Raw genomic sequence first — 21366 nt, 5'->3', positions numbered from 1 at the left:
CTGTCTTGAGTAATAACCTCAATCAGAATACATAAAACCAGCATAGCCAAGTTAAATGTTGTCCAATGAACAGATTGGGAGGAAAAAATGAATTTACGCAACATGTTTAGTTTGGCATAATCTTTAAGGCATAAACACCATTGTATGATAACAAAAACTAAACTGAGATTCATAATTTACTGTTGAATAAATTATATACTGACTGTATTGAAATTATTAATTCCCTGAGTACATATTTTGAAGAACAACTAACAAAGATGGAATCAGATTATTTTCACTGCTTTCACCGTCTTTAGAAACTCATTTCAAATTTCACATTTTCATTCATAAAACAATGGAAGGTAGCAAGCTAGAGCCAATTTGTTCCCTCAATACATTTTTGCTTCAAGTAGACTAATGTGCAGTAACCTGCACAATCCTAAGAATTAACACTAAATGAAAAGCCTGCTATTAATAAAAACTGAATTCATCAAAAAATATAATCTTTTGCAACACTATCTTTGAGTGAAGCCCATTTTCAAGGAAGAATGCAACATTTTGCCCAACTCAATCTGAGGAGTTTACTTTCAAACTAATTTATAAATCACTTTTAAAAAGGGAAAGAAAAATCTTAAATATTTCAAAAACAAACAATTCTGCTCATTTCGTGGTTCAACATCTTCAGTTAGACCCAGTTTATTCCCTAAATATATGTTATGTTTCAACAAGATTCACCTAATGCACAATGTCATGTGACCTCAAGCAAGGTTAATGGTCCATACATTCATCCATGAAATCGTGGAAAACACAGTTCACCCATAAAACTACATATAAATATTATAATAGCATATCTAAAATGCATATCCAGGAATATGTAACAGCATTTGCAATAAATCTACAATCTGACATGCATATTTACACATATTAACATAATAAAATAAGACCACAGACATGTAAGTGGTGATGTAGAGCTGTATTAACTCAAAAGATCCTCATATTGTGATGGTATTATTCACTCAGTCTTTTGATAATGTGATAACATGTTTTATTTACCACACACAGCCGTGACCTCAGTGGCAGAAGGGTATACACGCAGCAGCAGCCCTCCCCTTTAAACACGCGCACACACCCCTTTAAACGCGTCACGAGCCCGGCTGGCTGGCTGGCTGGCTCGTATTTGGCTGTGTGGTGTGTGCGGTCGGACTGTGGTCGTGTTGCAGGTCGGGTCGTGTTTGATAACGAAACACTTACGGACGCATTTCATCGCGGAGACATGGGCATGTTGAAGAAATGGCTGTAAAAGAAATGTCTCTAACGCTTCTGGCCCTGGTCGGGCTGGCGGCTCTCGGTGATGGTAAGTTTCACGTGAGCGCCTCTCCGGCTTTTGTCTCGATGTGTTTTCCTGGACTGGGCATCGCCTGTTGTCGCTCCTCGTCATGGCGCTCTGTGTCGGGGATTTGGGCTAACCGTGTCGAGCTAGCGTCGACCTCGGAGCCACGGCTCCCGTTAGTCCCGAACCAGAAGTCATGCCGTGTTTGTTTGTTTGTTTGTGTTTGGCAAAAACTCGCCGTGTGACTAAGTCCTTATTGAGCACGGGAGCTACAACCACCACCACAACAACAACATGGTGGTGCTGTTTGTTTCGAGGCGCCAGCTAACGTTGGCTAGCTTACTGGAGAATGTACTCTTTAAAGTTGAATGTTGTTAATTGTGGTTCGTTTGAGAGCTACGAATCTGAAATAAAATCATGTATTATGGCGTAAAGGCACACCAGGTGGCGACTAATAACCCACAGTCTCCTGTTGATGGTTTAAGTGATCTGTTGCTGTTATGCTAACATATTTACAAAACAATCTCTTGTTGGGCTGCTTATCACTGCTCTGGTACAGCACTCTGTGGTGATAGCAGCCCGGTGAAGCCATGTGGTCACTTGCAGTCTCCTCACACATGTTGTGTGCCCTGGATGGAGCAGAAAGGAGTCTCTGAACGAAGGCCTAACCTCGGCTGTGCATGAAATGTGTGCTTTTTTTTTTTTTTTTTTTAAGAGAGTAAACACTGGCAGCTCTTACATTGGTGTCCATTTGTAAGGCGTGAAAAGGCTGCTTAGTGGCCTCCAGCAGACAGTGAATGCTGGCGTAGGGTGACAACAGCCGTGCATTCAGCCGTCCCAGACACAAGTCAGAGTTGAAGTCTGGGTTCATTGTGATGGAAATGTGGCAAGTGGGGTCTTTTGAGGCGCCAGTTATGGGGCTGCTTCAGTCTGAATCCTCCCCGTCTGCCGGGGCAGCTGACACCAAGCTCCACACCGGGCCTGTGTTGTACTACAAAAAAAACCCCGCGCTTGCCTTTTTGCAGCTTGTTTAATCATCTTTAACTTTACTCCAAACACCACACATTTGCACCAAAATAATTTCATCATTTTCATTTGAGACACAAGCTCGTCTCGGCTTATGCAAACCTCCCATTTGTTTTTGCCATTTGTCCTTTACCGTGTTGCAACTTGCCACTCAGCAGATACACTAAGTAATACAAATAAAAAGAACAAGTGCATGTTGTGCGTTAAACGGTTTAGTCATCGTTCCAATCATGAGTATTCCTCCCCCGCTTAGTTTAGATCAGGGTGCAGCAGCTAGTAAAATGATCACACCTGAATGGTCAGTGTTTGACTGGGTTACTCCAATACCAGCAGTGATGTGTGAGAGTGGGGGGGTGGGGGTGTGTGTGTGGCCTGAGCACACAGGGGGGTTGACGGTGGGATTGTCCAGCTGGCGGGGTCTGCCGTGTAAGGGGCCCACAAGTCTGTCTGGAGCCATGGTTTCACACCATATAATGGATTACACCGCGCAGGGACTGAAACCAGACAAACCTGAATGTAGCTGCGCTGAAGCAGACTCCAGGCCTGCTGTGGCGAATGTAGTACGTTCCTGTGAGAATACGCTTTACTCACAGCGTTGATGGATCCGTCACGTGTTGTTGACTTTCATACGGATTACGAGTCACTAGTGTTATGGGAATTACATGCCTGTGTGACGCAGTCCGCCTGGGTGCATCGAACACGATGGCAATGTGATATGGTCACTGTGATACCACACGGCCGAGAAGTAGGGCGCGTCCCTCGCTTTCTCCTGTCATATAAAAAGGCACTTTATCAGAATTGATCTGTACTTTATCTGTGCGCCCACTTCTGCTTTCACTCACTCACTGCCACCATACGGTGCTGAATCAAGCTTTAGCATCGGCTGTGTGAAAGGAAGGCCTTTTAGTTGGATGAGCTCCTGCTATCTCGTGAACTCTGCACTCGCTGTTAGTAGCCCTTATCAAGACTATGCCAGAGACTTGTCGTTCCCTGAAGTGCCCTTGTGTAAAATCAAAGAGGGGGGAAGAAGAAGTCTCTACTTCGAACCTGTGCCGAGCTAAACTCTGCTACATGTGCCGTTTAACGTCAAATTGGATGTGAATGAGTTCAGGAAGTATGAGCTAGTCAGATTGGAACATGTGTACACCTGCCCATCAGATCAGAGCCAAGGGAATGTACAGAGAACGGTTGAAACTCATTAGGTGCTTGAAAGGTGTGTGTGTGTCTGTAAATAGAGGAGTTTGGGGGGGGGAGGGGTGTTGGTAATGTTTCCAGGCTTAGGATGGAGAAAGTTGTTTTGTTCCCAAATGTGTAGCAGTTGTCGAGGCGTGTTCTAGACAGACAGATGTTTGGGCTGCCGGGTCCCTGCAGCTAAAGTATTGTTAAATTGAGTTACACGTCCTCTGTATAAGATGTCAGGGTTACATCCTCGCCCAGACTCCTCCTCCCCTTTTTAAAAATCTGTGTTTACCAACAGTTTCTCTAGTGCTGCACTGAGGTCGGTCAGGGTCAGGTCTGTGGTGGTCTAGTTTCCCTCCATAATCACCGTGTCGGTAATGACCTCCGATGGCCCGGAGGCACGGGGCCCTAATTGCTACAGCAGACAGCGTGGCCCCCGACTGACCCAGCGCCGCCATTACTGATGATGGACCACAAGAGACTACTACCACAGCAGAGCCGGCAATTTCACCTTCGGTCGTGCACTTATCCGTGCTTTTTTTTTTTTTTATGTCAGTGGAATAATGACGTCTGCTCTTTGTGCCATACCTTGAATGTCCCAGTGTACCCAGACAGACCCGGTATCTGTGAGTTCATGTCTATAGGGCTGAACCCGACACCCGTCCTCCATTATACGGCTCTTTGTAGAGGTGTTTGATTTGTTTTTTTGTCACTCGTTGGAATGTAGATGAGACCTGCTCTGCCTCGTAATGTTGTGCTTGAAGGTGCGCAGCCTTCTGATTGGTGTGATCTCGGGGAGGGCAGTTAGTAAGACATCTTTAGTTTGGGGGGGAAATATAGAGCAAGTGTGTATAATCTAGAGCTAGAAGTACAATTCAAACCACTATCTTTCACGTTTCTCAGGCCTCCCATGTTGACGTGGACTTAAAACGGAAGAAGTGGTTCACTTGGCAGTTGCTCCTTTTTTAAACGGTGAATTAAATTTTATTAAGAGCAGATGATTTCAATATGAATCAGTCTTTGTGGCGGCCCCTGTGTATTTCCTACATCATCACAGCGGTAATGCCGGACTTATTGGATGAGGATACCCAGAAGAAGTTGTTTTGGTGTCGGAACATTATCCGATTATGTATTGTATGCAAAACAACAGTACAGAAGCATCTTTTGGGGGTTTTTTTTCCATACATGCCATTGTCATCTACAATATAACGTTTTTGTTTTAAAATGGTATTCTGGTCTCATTCTTTAATGTCAGAAAATGGGGTTTCACTGCATTATTAAAAAGAGAGAGAGAGAAAAACACATTTCAGACAATACCCAGCTCCAGTTTAGGATAACCCATATTGTGAGCTACAAAACAGAGCTCCAGCACTCACACTAAATTATACTTCTTCCCCGATAGGCCCCAATTTATGATGAGAAAAATATATATATATATAAACCCTTTTTTTCAGTTAACGTGGAAGCCAAAGTTCTCAACTGTTATTGTTATCTAAACACAATCAAATATACAATGACTTGCCTAAAAGAACAATTTGCATTTGAGCAGTTATAGAAAGACAGAAAACGGGCGTAATTGCTGAGTCTGCCGATACTCGGGTCACACGGCAGATGCATTGGCTCAAAGCACTGCACCATACTGGGGTATTCTAGTGGAGGCAACATACACCAGTTTGGGAATCTGAGCAGCGAGAAATCCAAAGTGAGCCCGTGCTCACATTTGTGTGCCTTTGAACTAATCCAGGGCAGCAGACACAGACAGGATGGGCTGTAGCCTGCAGGCTGCTGGTTGGTAGAGACGGTAGATGCAGCCCCAGAGACTTCACTTGAGAATCAGATCAGTAATCTGACCCTGAGATGCAGACAAAGGTAATGACTTTCCTCCTTCCCCTAACATTGATTAGGACACAGTTGTGGTGTGTGTCTGTGTGTGTGTGTGTGTTTGCACTCACACTGTCTGGTGGCGTCTGCTCGTCTTGATCAGCTCTTAGTCTGGTATCTATATGGATTTAATTTCAGCCAGTGCATTTTGGTAATGGTGCCCTGCTCCCCGTACACACACACACACACACACACACACACACACACACACACACACGACTGTCTGTCTGTGTCGCTCAGCTCCCAGAAACCCACTGTGTTTGTGTAACCCTCCAGCCCTGTGGCGAGCACGCGTATTTTCCACAGACTCGCTCATCTTACCGTACCAGAGAAGCTCACCTCCTGTTTTGACTGTGCTGCTGCGCATGAGTAGTTGTGAGCAACACGTACACACTGGCAAGCTCACAGAGCCCGGTCATTAAGGTTAATGTGTGAAGGTGTTTGGAGTGGGACTACGCTGTGGTTTTTAGCTGGGTCCAAGTTAAGGCGATGCGGGTTGTGGCAACAATGTTTTATTAATCCCGTCCTCACCGTGTCTGCCGCTTCCTGTCCCAACATGAACGGAATGATAGGAACTTCACACACGACTCAGAGGAGTCGCTCTCTGCACCGCGCGCTCCCCTCTTTTTCCTCCACTGTTCCCTTTTCCTGTTGTTTACCCCCCTCCCGCAAGTCAAAGTCTAGACTGGGTTTTAATGACGGTCGCAGCTGGTCACTTGGGCAGACCCCTGTAAGTCCCGCTCGTTGCCCCCCCCCCCCCTCCCCTGCCCTCCCCTCCGTATTGTCCCGACCAACTTGGGACCGGCCCCCTTCCTGTCTGGCCCGGAGCAGCCTCCCCTCCCAAACGTTGGAGTTGTTACTGTTAGCCCTGGTCGGTTCCCCCCCCCCGTGCGCCGCCCATCCCCCCACACTGCTCCACGCAGAAGTGCGCTCCCCCACTCCACGCCGCTCTTTGTTCGTGCAGGGCCAGTCCAATCCCTCCTCATGTCGTCTTAATCTCCACACAAAGAACCAGTGTAAAGACCACCAATTACGTGGATACAAGAGCAGAGTTCACTCCAAAACCGCATTTGCGCCGGGTTCACTCGGATCCGTGTGTATCTAGGCTTGATGTTGCTCCTTCAAGTCGAGCTATGTAACACGTCTGCTCCCAATTCAGCGAGATTGCACAGCGCTGTGCAAACATGGCATTTCAGTAAATGCCAGTGGGCGAGGATTTCTTTCTTAGACGTTTTTTGAGTTAGTTGTGTACTTGTGCACCGTCTTGCTTGACATTCATTTTTAATTTACTTTTTACTTAGTTTCATATTATGTCGTCTTTTGTGAAAGTTTGTCAGGCCTAGGTGATATAATCTCTTCTGACGGGTCGCAGAGATTTGTCTAGAGAAGTTTCCCTTTAATATTTCTGCTTTTATTGGTTGTAATGGGAAATGTTGCAGGGGAACGCTGCAATTCAATAAGCAGGACTGTTTAGTGGCAACATTGTTGTTTTTTTTACTTCAACATGATGAATGACCATCATTTGTTTGGCATTTGAGTAGCTGAATCTGGTTATTTTGATCTATAAATGGTTTCCATCTCTGTCAATATATATGAAATGACAATCTGTCTTCATATTGGCAGCCCGTAGCGTTGACTCTTGTTTGTGTGGGAGCAGACTACACATGGCAATTCCACAAGGTAGCCTTTAACGAAAAGGAAGACTTTACCACAATCCAAACTCTTGGTAGACCACAAACCATCCATGGCACACTCGGGGAGGGACTGTGTGTGTGTTTTCAGCCATGTTTGGTTTCCTTGCTGGGCCTCTTGTCTGTACGTCTGTGTACCATCTGTCTTACCACACACCGTCTCCGTGATGGATGCTCATTGTAGATCATGGTGTTATCAGATCGCTGTTGTTAATGTTGCTGAATATGAGTTTGCCTCAGAAATGTACGTTTTCTTACTCGTACTTTGAGGATGTATTGATCCAAATGGCTCCTGTCTGGTCTCACTCGCTGATTGATTGATTTCACTGAGAAGTAGTAAACATCGAGCCTAGAAGAAGTGTGCGGCTTAATGGAAGAAGGGATTCAAGATGTCTGGCTTTGGTGATTGATGTAGAGCATCTCTTCCAGCTTTCTGACCTGCAGCTGTTGCTCCCGTCAGCCGTTATATTTGGCTAAACCATTTGCTCCACCAATGCTGCCGATTGGCTTGTTTTCCTCTCTTTATCGGGCCCAGCCTGCTTCACCTCTGCGTAATCTGCAGGAAATTCCATCTGCATGCGAACTGAGGTGAATTATGACACACTCCAAGAGTTCCTGCCACTTTCCCGCTCGCCTCCTGGAGAGCAACACACACACACACACGCAAACACTAAACAGATGAGAAATGTTACTGTAACACGTTCTCTACATTTCCAGTTACCACTCTGTGGACAAGCATGGACGCATCAGCATACGCTACATGCAAAATATGTTCCCACACACAATGCAACTTCCCAGAATTCAGCTCGGTGAAAGCCATTCCGATGACACCGGGGTTTGTGGTTTTGGCCACTTGAGTGTTACACGCTGATGGCGCAATCAGTTTATTACTCATTTGAATGAATGTCCTCAAAGTTGCTGACACCTTTTTGACAAACACCCAAGTTGGTGCAAACGGGGGAGATGAGTGCGCTCATCTGGTCAAAGACGGAGGATTAGTGGATGCTTGCCACTTTTAAAATCTTTTCTTTTTTTCTGGTCCAGATATTGTCGGCGGTCCAACTGCTGCTGAGCCTCTTCTTCCTTTTGAGGGGGAAAGGATTTAAATTCCTCTCTGCTTTGTGTCGCCTCCTGTGTTGTTGTTGTTGTTGTTGTTACGATGGTCTCGTCTTTGCCAAGTCCAGTGTTTTGTCTTCAGTGTTCTAGTTTTCTGACCAAGAATCGGCTCTCTTGGTCTGTGACGCCTCACAATCGCCCCTGTTGTCAGTCGGACAGTGACAGAGGTTCAGTTGAGTTTCACCATGTGAAAACTAGTCTCCTCTAGCCTTGCCGGGTCCTGCTTGGCACTCTGTTTGGCTGTAGAAAACCTTGGAAGTAGCCTTTTGAGCTGACCTTACTCTAAATGAGAAGCATGTGTGACTCAAAATCACATTTCTCTCCAAATCTAATCAGTTTGCAGTTTCTCGCTCTCGGATTGCCCAACCGACTCTGGTTCAGGTTCAGATGTGGCAAATCTGGAAGGACTTTCTGGCACTGACCTCTTCTTGCTTGTGAAGATGGGCCACCGTAGTTTTTATTATGGCGGCGGCAGGAGTTCCATTGTGTCCGCTTTAATAAGGTACCTGCGCAGGAGTGTGCTGTGTTCAATAAAGCTCCTGTCTCATTAGCGTCGACAGCGGCAGCTCTGTGTCGGTGGGAGAGGAATGGAGCAGAATGCTGCATTGGGGATTTGCCAGTAGCCCTCTTCCCTTGTTGGGTTTCACTTCGTCTGTCCCACTGGGCAGGTCTGTCTCCACCCTGCGTGTTTGGGTTCATCTGCAGTGAAGGATCTGATTTCAGGGCCGCCGGGGCCGTCTGGCTGCTGCGGCTAAATTCCAAACTCTGTGTCTGCATGTCACAAAATGCCCACAACTGAACGGGACACTTCAATCTCCTCATCCTGTGGTGAAACTGTGCGGTTAGCTTGCCCCCTGCTGGACATACTGGGGAAGTGACATGTTTTCTTTAACCTCCATGGCTCCATCTGAGGAATTGATATTTACTTAACTCTCTCTGTCCTTTTCCCCCCGCAGCTTTACGTTGTAACTGCACAAACTGTGAGAAGACTGCCTACGAGTGTGAAACAGATGGCGCCTGCATGGCCTCCACATACTACATCCAGGGGAAGGAGCAACACGTACGCATCTGTATCAACCGGGACAACCTGGTCCCCCCCGGACAACCTTTCTACTGTCTGAGCGCTGAAGGCCTGCTCAACACACATTGCTGCTATGTAGATTATTGCAACAGTATTGAAGTCCCTGGTGAGGCACAGTCAGCAAACATCAGAGCTCTTTCAGTTCAACAGTGGCCCGGTTTCAATTTAAAGTAACCACCTCTGCTTCTCCGTCTCTTTTCGTTTTGTTTTCTCAGTCCCAACAAAGGACTCAGGCCCAGGGACCTCCTGGGGGCCGGTGGAGCTGGTGGCGGTCATCGCAGGGCCGGTGTTCCTCCTCTGTGTGCTGCTGATGGTCGGCGTGTTCCTGTTCCAATACCACCAGAGGGCCTACAGCCACAGGCAGAGGCTGGAGGTAGAGGACCCGTCCTGTGACCATCTGTACTTGGCTAAGGACAAGACCCTGCAGGACCTCATCTACGACATGTCCACCTCCGGATCAGGCTCAGGTCAGTGCAAGCGGCCCCCTGACGTGATATAATAATGTAATGGGGGAAAAACAAGTCTACGCGGAATGTTGGCTCATGTTTTTGTTTGTCTCTCCACTGCCCCCTGCAGGTTTGCCCCTGTTTGTGCAGCGGACAGTGGCTCGGACCATTGTGCTGCAGGAGATAATAGGAAAGGGTCGTTTTGGTGAGGTGTGGAGAGGGAAGTGGAGAGGAGGAGATGTGGCGGTGAAGATCTTCTCATCCAGAGAGGAGCGCTCCTGGTTCAGAGAGGCTGAGATCTACCAGACAATCATGCTGCGCCACGAAAACATCCTCGGATTCATTGCAGCAGACAATAAAGGTGAGGATGTGTGTGGACTGTGTGTCGACAGTAATGGTCCATTATCGTAGTTAAATTGAATCTACATGTTAATTGCATGATGTCTGACTGTTTTTTGTTGCTCTCTTTCAGACAATGGTACATGGACTCAGCTGTGGCTCGTGTCAGACCATCATGAGCACGGATCTCTGTTCGACTATCTTAACCGCTACTCTGTCACCATCGAGGGCATGATCAAACTGGCACTGTCCGCTGCCAGCGGCCTGGCACACCTACACATGGAGATCCTCGGCACTCAGGGTGAGATCAGCTGTCACGTTTAAGCACAGCATGCAATAAATGAATAAACTAACTAGAAAGATCTCTGCCAGGTGTGTCTGCAACGACCACTGCTGTATTGATTTAAATGAACACAACCCACAATAGGCTACGCCCCCATCTAGACACCAATGTGTTGTAACGCGTCGTCAAACACTCAAAAACAAGCAGTGGTGAATGCAGGCAATCGGCTCAAAGTCGTCGTATAAAACACGTCATGCAATCAAGCCAAAAACCAAGCTGTCTGCAGCTACAGTAGTGTGGGTACTGGTAGTTCTGTTAGCCAAACACACCGTACAAAGCAATAAGAGTGAACTGCAGAGCCGAGTGGTACGCAGGCAATAAAAGGTGTTTTGAGAAAGCGTGACTAACGGCAAACACAAGAGGTCCTTGAGCTGTCAGCCATAACTGAGCATCCAAAATATGTCGTTTGCTACAACAAAATGAAAGATTAGCCCTGGTCAGACATAGAGATGCACACTCACTCACTCGCGCATGCAGGCACACACATGCCTGATCGCATGATCCTGCTGGCCGAGATAATAATAATCTTCATCATCGGGGACTTGAGAGTTAAGTAAGTGCTATTTCTGCTGAGCTCTTGATGCTAATGATGTGTTGCCTGTTCTCCCGCAGGTAAGCCTGGCATTGCTCACCGAGACCTCAAGTCTAAAAATATCCTGGTGAAGAAGAACGGCATGTGTGCCATAGCTGACCTCGGCCTGGCAGTCCGCCACGAGTCCATCACAGACACAATCGATATAGCGCCGAACCAACGCGTAGGCACTAAGAGGTAAATGTCATTCACTCAAACACACACGAGTGGAGGTCTGCATAACCAGTCTACAAACCCCACGAGAAGATCACATTAATGAGCCGCACTGTTGAACATGTTTCTTCATAACAATGAATGCATCACTGTAGAATAAGTCCGACTTTCAACACCGTCCTGCTGCTGTAAAGCTGAAATGAGTCCCTTTCTTAGGAAATGATTTAACCGTACAAATATTTTTTTAGCCATTTTTCCATCTTGAAGCAAAACCCAATGAGCTTGGGGCTGTGTGCCACAAGCGGGGTGCAAAAGTCTGAAAGTAGTGAGATTGTCTAAATATTTGATTGTCCACCTTCAGGTATATGGCTCCAGAAGTCCTGGACGAAACCATCAACATGAAACACTTTGATTCCTTCAAGTGTGCCGACATTTACGCGCTGGGCCTTGTGTACTGGGAGATTGCGCGTCGCTGCAATGCAGGAGGTAAACAAACAGCAGCTGATGTTATTTATATAAATGAACGGGAGCATGAAACCAGCGACTGAGAATGCTTCCACACTGTGTACTGCAGGTATCCACGAGGAGTACCAGCTGCCCTACTACGACCTCGTACCCTCTGACCCCTCCATAGAGGAGATGAGGAAGGTGGTGTGTGACCAGAAACTCAGGCCGAACGTGCCCAACTGGTGGCAGAGCTACGAGGTATATCTCACTCAATGAACACTTCACACCTATTTACATTCAGTGGCTGTATAGAAATTGTAATTATTGTTATCAGTCAGCTTTGATAGTAGGTGTTTCTGTAAATCTAACCTGTGTTCCCTTCCCTGCAGTCGCTGCGTGTGATGGGTAAGATCATGAGGGAGTGCTGGTACGCCAACGGAGCGGCCAGACTGACGGCCCTGCGCATCAAAAAGACGCTGTCTCAGCTCAGCGTGGAGGAGGACGTCAAGATGTGAGCGGCGACGCGGTGTGCTGGAGACGCACAACCGGACCACACTCCCATAGGAAACAAACACTAAAGACAGACTGCAAATGAAAACCCTGCCAGTTTTAAAGCCACACTCCAAGTTGTGACGAGGCCTACCTCACCTTTTTAGCCAAAACTACTGAGTCACCCTCCCCCCTTTTGACTTTACTCCCGCCCCCCAACCCCCTCGTTCTTCGTGTCTCCTCCCTGTTCCCTTCGACCTCCCCCTTTCTCCATGGGCCACTACACTTACCGCTGTTAATATCATCGCAATCAACTTTTTTTATTTTCATTTCCCATGGCAGGAATTAGGACTATTGTACAGTGACGGGATTATCTAGTTTGATCTCTTTTACCTCTCTGAAACATGTCCCATCACGGACTAACCTTGTCCAGAAGAGTCGAGAATGTTTTATGTTGAAGAATAATAACACTGGCCATGCAGCATTACATTATGTTGCTGTGAGTGTGTGAGTGTGTGTGTGTGTGTGTGTCTGTGTGGGTGAGTGTGTGTGTGAGGGGAAAAGAGGCTGAAGCACTGTTTCTAGTCGTGTGTAAAAGGTGTCTGGACTACTAGCATGTTTCTAAGACACTGAGATGTCCTCTGGTGTAGGCTGTAGCTCATTAGACAAATCCAGTAATGGGATGTTTAAGCATGAACACCCACATTTTTTTTTAACCGCTCACTTGAATATCCTTCAGACAGAGATGAGTTGCACTCGACTGTAGCTTCCTCATCGTGTGTTACACCTGCAGGTATCACACACAGCCCGTGTGGTCCAGAGTCCTGCTGTTAGTTTCAAATGTGAGGGGGGGGGGATAACGTTCGGGATGGTTTGACTTCTATTTATTTGTCGATAGTTTTTACTTCATATTGATGAACACTGTGAGATGAGATGTGACAAGACGGAGTCTAATATGATATGAAAATTAATGTTGTAGTTCAGTCCAAGTCTTCACCGTCTGTCAGACGTTAGGTTAACGGGTTGTTGCGTTCATTTTACTCAGAAGAAGAAGAAGTGCGCAAATATGGATGTCGCCATGACCCCCGTTCGTGACAGGCGATGACATCATCACTGAGCAAATAAGAGGCATATGAAATTGCAACGGAAAATACTGTTTCTTTTTAAATATATTTTTGTGTTTTGTGTAAAGACATCATAATGGGTGTTTTCCTTTTGACATTAGACACTACTGATGATGGGTACATATGATTTGTATATAAAACATGCATTTTTTGACATCTGAACGGTGATTTTTGCTTTAACGGTACTTTCAGAGGTGTGTTTTGCTTTGTCTGCATGGTTTCTAACTGTGCCGGGAAACAGACTGTCATCTGCTGGAATCTGTTTTTAACTTTGCTCCTCTCGTGGCAATTTGGTGGTACTACTGATCCCAGATCATTTTGCTGCAACCTGTTATTATTTTTGTATAATTGTTGAGTTCTTCTCAGAGTTCAGTAATGCAGATCTGTTTCTACGTCGTGTCCTCCGGGGTGACATCTCTTTCTCATTGAACACTGGAATATTTAGATGCCTCGTGTAACCTTGAATTCTGATGAAGCCAACGGCTATTTATTCAGAAGTAAAGACGGCTGCTGACGGCTCACCTACAGGGAACATACGGTTAGATGTGAAGAGGAGTTGAGACGTTTTAACCTCAAAGACTGACGTGCTATAAAGTGAAACTGCATGTTTTCATTCTACTTTGTCGTCCGTCTGCAGACAAATCTATGAAAGTATTACACTGACAGTCATCACAGTTGGGCTCTGCACTGTTATGTCCACATGGGTTTTAGTTCATGTTATGTCATCGCTTCATCCAGAATCCCTGTGTCCTGTTAGAATCCCATTTTGCATGCTGTCTCAAACACTGGGTCCTCTGCACTGAGGTAGACGAACGTAAGACTTGTCTCTTCCTACCTGTTGTTGTTTTCTTCTTCCTTTTTCTTCGGGTCGTTGGCTTGTACCCCAGAAGTGTTGCTGCTACTGTTAACATGGGTGGAAGTTGAGCAGGCAGACCGGTGAAGGAGAGCTGGGAGAGAGAATAGGGCGACTGCTGTCAGTTGAACCAAAATTGTCAAAACACTCCTGTCCATGTTTGGTTTGTTGCCATGGGTATATGACCATCAGACATCCTGTTCATATGTAATACGTCAATCTTTCAAAAAATCATTTTGTGCAAATCTTTTCAGACTTAGTTTAAAAGTGTATATAGATGATATACAATAAATTCCTCTTTTTCTTATGTGGGACTGTGGTGCTCATTCAGGATGGTAATGCAGTGTTTTCATTGTCTCGTTCTGCTCCAGCAAACATCGCTACAAGCTCTCTAACTCCAAAAACGCACCGGGCAGCGTCAAAGAGCATCCGCTTAGCTGAAAAAAAGTGCAAAGCATTTCAGTTCTACATATGCGTTATGAATATGCACAGCGACTGCCCTCTACTGGTTGAAACCCGCCTGTTGGAATGTAATATTGTAATTTGCTGATCTAGAGGCAGGTGATGTATAGAGTGCTGCATGAATGAGTCCTAATATGTCCTGAAATGACATTTATTGAATGTGTTTTTGGTTAATGTCTGAAATAATTTCTGTGAGCTTAAAAAAGATTGTGTCGTAAGTATCCCGATGAGAATTAGGAAGCTTTTAAGTGCCTTGAAAGAGGCAAGATTTGATAATGATTTGCATATTTCTTCATAGTCTCATAACAGGCTTTCTGGGGTTTAAGGGAAGGTTATATTTGATGTAAAGGGGTATTTATGTAGTCAGACAGACGTGAGGTGTCTGACATAAAGTTTGGTAATAATTGTAATAACAATTTTCTGGAGGATTAATTGTGATTAGTTAGGCTAAAGGAGACTACAAAACTTCACCACGACTAGTCTGCTCCACAGCCACGTTGTGTATACATTACAAAAAGGGTGAGTATCAACTTGTGTTTAGCAAAAATCTAAAATCCTCAATGGAACCAATGCGATGCTAACTTCTGGGGTTGACCTCCAATAATTCATCATCTCTGCACCATTATCGTTTAAACTGCTACTAGCGCTAAACCTTAAGAATGAATAAAACTGCATTCATATATATTTTGTTGTAATAACAGTCCCTGTTTACAGCACTCCTACCTAACAATAATAGTCAGTAGGGTAGCGGTTAGCATAAGCTACTCTGTGTTTTTAGTGTTGCTTTTTAAGTCTGATACATGAATAACTTACAAAGTTTCATTAAAGGCAACATTCTTACACCTAAATAGAAAAAAACAGTATTAACAGTAACCTCCTGAATTCTAGTTTATTACCTTTACCTTACACATTTACAGGCTTAATTGCCTTCATAAGCACTTCATTCAAACTGGACATAAACAAAATACAACTCACCAACATGTCTCGGTTAGTCTTTCCACCGTTCAACAATCAGCAACTCTGGTTTGGTCGAAATAAATCATTAATTCATCGAGTAAGAAGTGAAACTATGCTCCACGTGCTCGCTCTGCCGGGCTGAACTCTGCTCGATGCTGAGACTCACTTCCTCAGAGGCAGACCATTCAATTAGAACATTACAATGACAAAAAAATCCCCCTTATGGTCTGAGTTTCAAGTTTATTTTTGCCATCCAGAAGAAAGTCTACAGATTCCATTCACATTTTGCGCAGGTGTGACCGGGCCCAAACTCAGATGGAGATGAGGTAATTGGCAAATGTTCCTTTTAAAACAACAGGTGTTGCTCTCTCTGTAATCAACCCTCGTGCGCACCGGACCATTACAAGGTACTCCACTAGCGTTGCACTTCTACAACATTGTCTGACAGTTGTAATCGTGTCGTGTGCATTCTTCTTATGAAAACCTAAAATAAATAACATTCACTTGATTTTTCATGGATGGTAAGATCTCCCGACGAATTACGACAACGTGCAATCACGTGACCAACTTTCCATTATTAGGTCACGTGATGCCAACGTGAACCATCTCCATAACTTGTCAAACTCAATCCACTGGTGGAGGCTATGAGATGTGAGAGAAAGCTCCAAAATAAATGGAAGTGGAGCTTGTTTTTGTTATTTCAAGAAGGAACCTTCAAGATAAGTATCAATGCTGCGTGAAGTTTGTTTTAAAAGAAAGAAAGATTAACACATATTTAAAATGCATTTTATTTTCCTTTACAAGAAACAAAAGCAGACAAAGAAATAAGATGAAGGGAAAGGGGAGTGGGAAAGCTGTATATAAAGAGATGCAACTTCTGGCGTCCTGAAAAAAATCTGTACAATTCAAAATAATATCCATACAAAACATGCCACATACAATAAAAATGATCATTATATTTATTCATATTCCCTAAAAGTATCTCTGCTGTACAGATGCAACATCTTTTTAAAAAGTAGGTGAGGTTAAAAAAAACCTTCAATTTGAGCAAACTTTATTTAAATTATAGGATATGCAGAGAATTTAAATTAAGATTCAGAGAAGTTAAAAATTATTCAGGCTAAAATCCAGTGAGCGGCATAATGTCTCGTCATGGTCTTCCCTTGAAATAGAAACATACCAAAATGATATATATCTATAGATATATATATCTATATATCACTGCTTCAGATACTTGATCAATATCTACCACTTTAGAGAAGTTCTCCGTTATACTATGAGAGTGCAATTCATTACCAGGTTAAGTATGGGATTAACTTTGAGTATTACATCATAACATACATCAGGCCAAGTAACCGTTTCACAAGGTTTACCAACACATTCACTTCTATAGGGAAGATATCAAAAGCAAAACACTAACAATAGTCTAGGGAATTCAAGATTCTCCATTCAAGAGTATATTAATCCAATTGTGACCGATTAAGGGACAGGTTTTGGTAATCGACAAGCAGTAGCATAAATAAAAAGAAAAATAAACACAAACAATATTACATAAATACAAATGCTATGCACCATTGTACTGCTTTACGCAAGAAGTGATTTCCATGTCTAATCGCCGACCGTCCACACGAATCCAAACAGTTTCGTAATCACACCGGCTTCTCGTCGCAGTTGATTTGAGAAGACCAGACATTTTTCCTCAAACCTATTTTAACAAACTTGTCTCTGAGAGCTTATAGCAAAAACACTAATAGAAAAAACAGGTAAATGCAAAACACTCTGGTTCATATACATAAAGATATTAGTTTGCCATTTTACATATATTTATATTTATATACAGCTTTATCTTTGTTAAAATGATATCCAGTGGTTGATTTTTTTCAATTTTATTTCTCTACACTTTTTGACTTTATTGATTACAAAGGGGCTGGATAAAGAGTTGCTGTCCCCTTATGCATATACTATATATACAGTTTGTACAACTTTGCATTTTTAATTCATGTGAGGTCTTAGGTTAGGGGAAAAGGGGGGAAACAAAGTAGTATGGGAAGGTGGAGTTTTAGTAAAGCTCCCTTTTAAAGACTTTTTTCATTCATCTTACATAGAAATGAAAACAAATGCCCTTTTATCCAATAAGTCTTTCCCTGCCATCAGTTCAGCCTCGAGAGGACAGTACCAGCACTAGAAAAGCACACGACGGGGGGGGGAAGTAGAAACACTGCAGGCTGAGCTCAGGCAGAGGAAGACTTACTACAGTAAAGTTTAACAACAGTCCACTAAACACCAAGAGAGGAAGAGGCATGATTCAAAGTTCAAGGTTGAGTTGTGAAAAGATTTGAGTTGTGGGGGGGGGGGGGGGGGGGGGGGGGGGGGGGGAATAAAAAACATTTAATGGGACAGTAGTCATGCATCCACCGGCTGGTTTTCAACAAGTGGGACTTCAATGTATGAAGCAAACGAGCAAATGTACTTGGTTAATGTCTTTGTCTTCTTCAAAGACCGTGACCCGAGAGCCATTCACTCACACCATCGCCGTCTCAAGCAACGTATAAAGGATGTTATTGTGCTTTCACACAGCTGATAAACATGGTTTTTGAGACGCATAAATAAAAAAAATAAAATAAACAAAAAGACAAAGCTACATCAACATCCAGGAGGATTTGGTGGCATACAGGACACCTGCTAAGCTTCTGATTGTGATTTTAATGCAATATCTTATCAAAACTGTCATATATTTCCTCTGTATAAACAATTCATGAATAATAATTATGTTGGCTCATTATTGTAAATCATCAGCATAGAGTAGATAGAGCAAACCTGCTGCTTAAAATTCCCTGCTTGTCCGAGAAGGCTAAGCCCATAAAACCACCCCCCCCCCCCCCCCCCCCCCGCCCCCCCCCCCCCCCCATTCCACAGTAGCAGTTAACAGTTTTTATACAAAGCAGTCGCTTCCCGCTAAATCAATGAGGTAGACTGGGTCCAACTAACCCACCTTGGGACTCCACACAGTCAGAACATCTGGTTCCTCTGGAGCCACAGATCAATAGCATCTCAAATTTTATATTAACTTACATCTTTTCTTTTTCTCCATCGATCAAATGTAGTTCTTTACACAGAGCCACATCGAGATTGTCTAGCTAGCCAATATCCGTGATGTCTTCATTGATGACTTGATGGGAAAAGTGCCTTTTCTGGGGGGGAGGGGGGGAGGTGTGGTCAGGTGGGACAGGAAATAGGTCCGACTTAAAACATAAAAATGCATCATTAGTTCATTCTTAGTATTTTAAAAATGGCTTTTTGTCGAAGCTCCGGGTGAGCTCTGCACTACGTGTATTGATATCAGAGGGTCAGAGTCATTTGGTAGATGTTGAGGATTGTTTTCCAGCCACTGTGAGATTATTGAGAACAGTCGAGGAGGAAAAAGGGTTTTGGCTGAGGAAACGGTGATTCACTAGTCCAAACATGAAAGTTAATCCCACCATCAAGCTGCTGTTGACGGAGGTGGTCAGTTGCTTTTATTGATTAATGCTCTTCAAACCTTTGGCTACAGGTGTCAACGCTTTAGTCTTTCAACGACTGAGGCCAGCATCCCTCCACAACTTTCACAACAGCTTATGCACTGGCTATGTAGGATTCAAAGGCTTTGGCGCAGGAGTGTTCTGGCACCAGTGAGAGGGGAAGGTTGCCATTTTTTTGCTTTCTTCTGGTTAGTTCATCCACTTTCGGCAATTCCAGGCTCCACAATGGCAAGGGATCTTGTGCTGGTCGTCCTCGAAATCAAACTGGTAGTCGTAGGTCAGCTGGAAGTAAGAAACAAAGAAAGTTAATGACAAAATGAAAGACGTGTAAGAGTGAGTGGTGGTTGGTTTTCTAAGGCACTGCACCTCTTCTCCCTTAGGGATCCTGCGGCTGGAAATTATGATAATCTTGTCTTCTTTGTCGAACGTTACAACTTCTGCAACACAGTTCGGAGCACAGGAGTGGTTGGCGTAGCTGGAAAGGAGAAGAAAAAAAAAATCTGTTAAAAAAAACAAAAACGTACTCGACTCAAAGGTTTGAAAAGAAACAACCAATCACAAACACTCACCGAGCTGGGCCTCCGGTCAGAGTGGCATCAATCACCTGCTCATTGTTGATGCGGAACATGTAGATACCGCGGTTCTAAGTTAGAAGAATAATAAAGGTTAAAAGAGAATAAAGGTTCATACACTTTTTTTTTTGTCCATTCCTTAAACTTTTACATTTTTTTTTTTTTTAACTTTGCATTCAAGTGCCAGTGTTCAGTTGGCATACCTGGAACTCGTAGATCTTCTCGCGGCGATTGGCCACTTCGTTGCGGATCACAGTGCCGATGTATTCGATGACCATGGTGTGCTTCTCCAGATCCTTAGCGGCGTACAGACCCAGGCCCTGAATGCGTGATCGTGCCAGATACACGTTATTCTTCCACTCCGTCTTCAGGCGCCGATACTGGGACGACTTGGAGTGGACAAACTGCTTGCTGTACGGCGTGTTGAGCTCTCCAGTGAAGGTGCTCTGGTAGGCCTTTGACACGCTGGTGCTATTTAGAGTGTGAGGCCTTCAGACAAAACAGAAAACAGACAGTGTGTCATTTGGAAGATACATTTAGAATTAGTATCAAGCATGCTTCTTATCTACAATAAAGGAATGTGTTTCCAGGTGGAGGGAAACTTTATAATTACTGAAATATGAAGATAATGAATAAAAACTGTAAAATTGGCTTTATTGCTATGCTTCGCTGATATAATGCGTTATTGAGATATTGTACAAAAGTATTAAAAATGAAATCAACACGCCTCATGGCTACCGTTAGCTTCTTGCTAAAGTAGTGCTGCTGTACCTCTTGCACTGTGTGGGGACTTTAGGTTCAGAGCGAGCAGAGCCAGTGGGGTTGATCATGAGAGGGAGCTCCATCAGAGGGTGCCGGCCATATCGGAACAGGTAGTTCTGGCAGTTCTCTACTCCAGGCAACTAAAACACAACAAACAAAACTCATGTTAATCATGCAGTGATTGACAGTAGAACCTTTAAGGCAGACCCTCATTTTGGGTGTGGTCAAGGTTTCTGTCTAACGTCATGTCTAGAGATGCACCGACCGAACGGCTGCCGAGCGGTCAGCCTTCATATTTAATTTTTTACTGATCAAATTTACATACGTGTACAGAGAGTAACATCACAGACGCACACGCACTGAAGAACTTCCACAATGATGACGTGTGTGTGTGTGTGTGTGTGTGTGTGTGTGTGTGTGTGTGTGTGTGTGTGTGTGTGTGTGTGTGTGTGTGTGTGTGTGTGTGTGTGTGTGTGTGTGTGTGTGTGTGTGTGTGTGTCGTTTGAGGACAGAGAGGTTTACAAAGGTTACATTGATTTGCATTATGATGCTTTCAAAAAAAATTATAATTGTATTGGGCAAATGTAATCTTGTAAAATAAAATATACAGAGGGGGAATTAGGACCTTTTTTAACTTTCTTACACTATCTCTAAGCAGCTTATAACAATTAAAAATCAAAATGCCAGGATTTATTTTTATCAAAGTATTTAAATAAATATACACTAATGTATATAATGTAATGTATTAAAAAAAAAATCAATAAAAAAAAAAATCACAACAAAGTAAAAGGATAAATTATGGTAATTATGGATAAATTATGACAGTGGTAAATCATCATTGGCCTAAAAAAATTGCATTGGGTGCATCTCTAGTTCTTTCTGCTTAATCAATCAGCTGACTTTTTCAGCTTTGCCTGCATTTCAAACCTTGAACTGAATTAAAAAGTTTTCTTAAAAATGACCAGATTTACCTTAATTAAAGGACAAAATGTTAGTCAGAGACTAAATCAAATGGGGGACAAGGCG

The 21366-nt window shown here is 43.9% G+C and overlaps 2 protein-coding genes across 8 annotated transcripts in view; one reads left to right on the top strand and one right to left on the bottom strand.

Moving 5' to 3' along the window:
* The first annotated feature begins 1175 nt into the window (after positions 1–1175).
* acvr1ba (activin A receptor type 1Ba) lies at positions 1176–14359 on the top strand. The gene is made up of 9 exons (XM_079173184.1): positions 1176–1333; positions 9159–9389; positions 9499–9750; positions 9860–10090; positions 10202–10369; positions 11024–11180; positions 11518–11642; positions 11731–11861; positions 11993–14359. The coding sequence occupies exons 1-9, from the start codon at positions 1270–1272 to the stop codon at positions 12116–12118; spliced, it is 1485 nt and encodes a 494-aa protein (XP_079029310.1). The 5' UTR covers positions 1176–1269; the 3' UTR covers positions 12119–14359.
* A 1899-nt stretch (positions 14360–16258) lies between these two features.
* Positions 16259–21366, bottom strand: part of kmt2d (lysine (K)-specific methyltransferase 2D) — a 31028-nt gene continuing 25920 nt past the window's right edge. For all 7 annotated transcript variants that reach the window (XM_079173088.1, XM_079173092.1, XM_079173093.1 and 4 more), the window contains exons 51-55: positions 20350–20480; positions 19782–20067; positions 19576–19649; positions 19373–19481; positions 16259–19288 (exon numbers count right to left, since the gene is read on the bottom strand). In XM_079173088.1, the coding sequence (XP_079029214.1) occupies positions 19196–19288; positions 19373–19481; positions 19576–19649; positions 19782–20067; positions 20350–20480 (693 nt within the window). In that variant the 3' untranslated portion in view covers positions 16259–19195. The remainder of the gene's footprint in view (positions 19289–19372; positions 19482–19575; positions 19650–19781; positions 20068–20349; positions 20481–21366) is intronic.

The sequence above is a fragment of the Pholis gunnellus genome (genome assembly GCF_910591455.1).
Source record: "Pholis gunnellus genome assembly, chromosome: 2".
Classification (NCBI taxonomy): domain Eukaryota; kingdom Metazoa; phylum Chordata; class Actinopteri; order Perciformes; family Pholidae; genus Pholis; species Pholis gunnellus.
The sequence above is the reverse complement of the archived record's forward strand: the minus strand, read 5'-3'. Positions and strand labels throughout refer to the sequence as shown.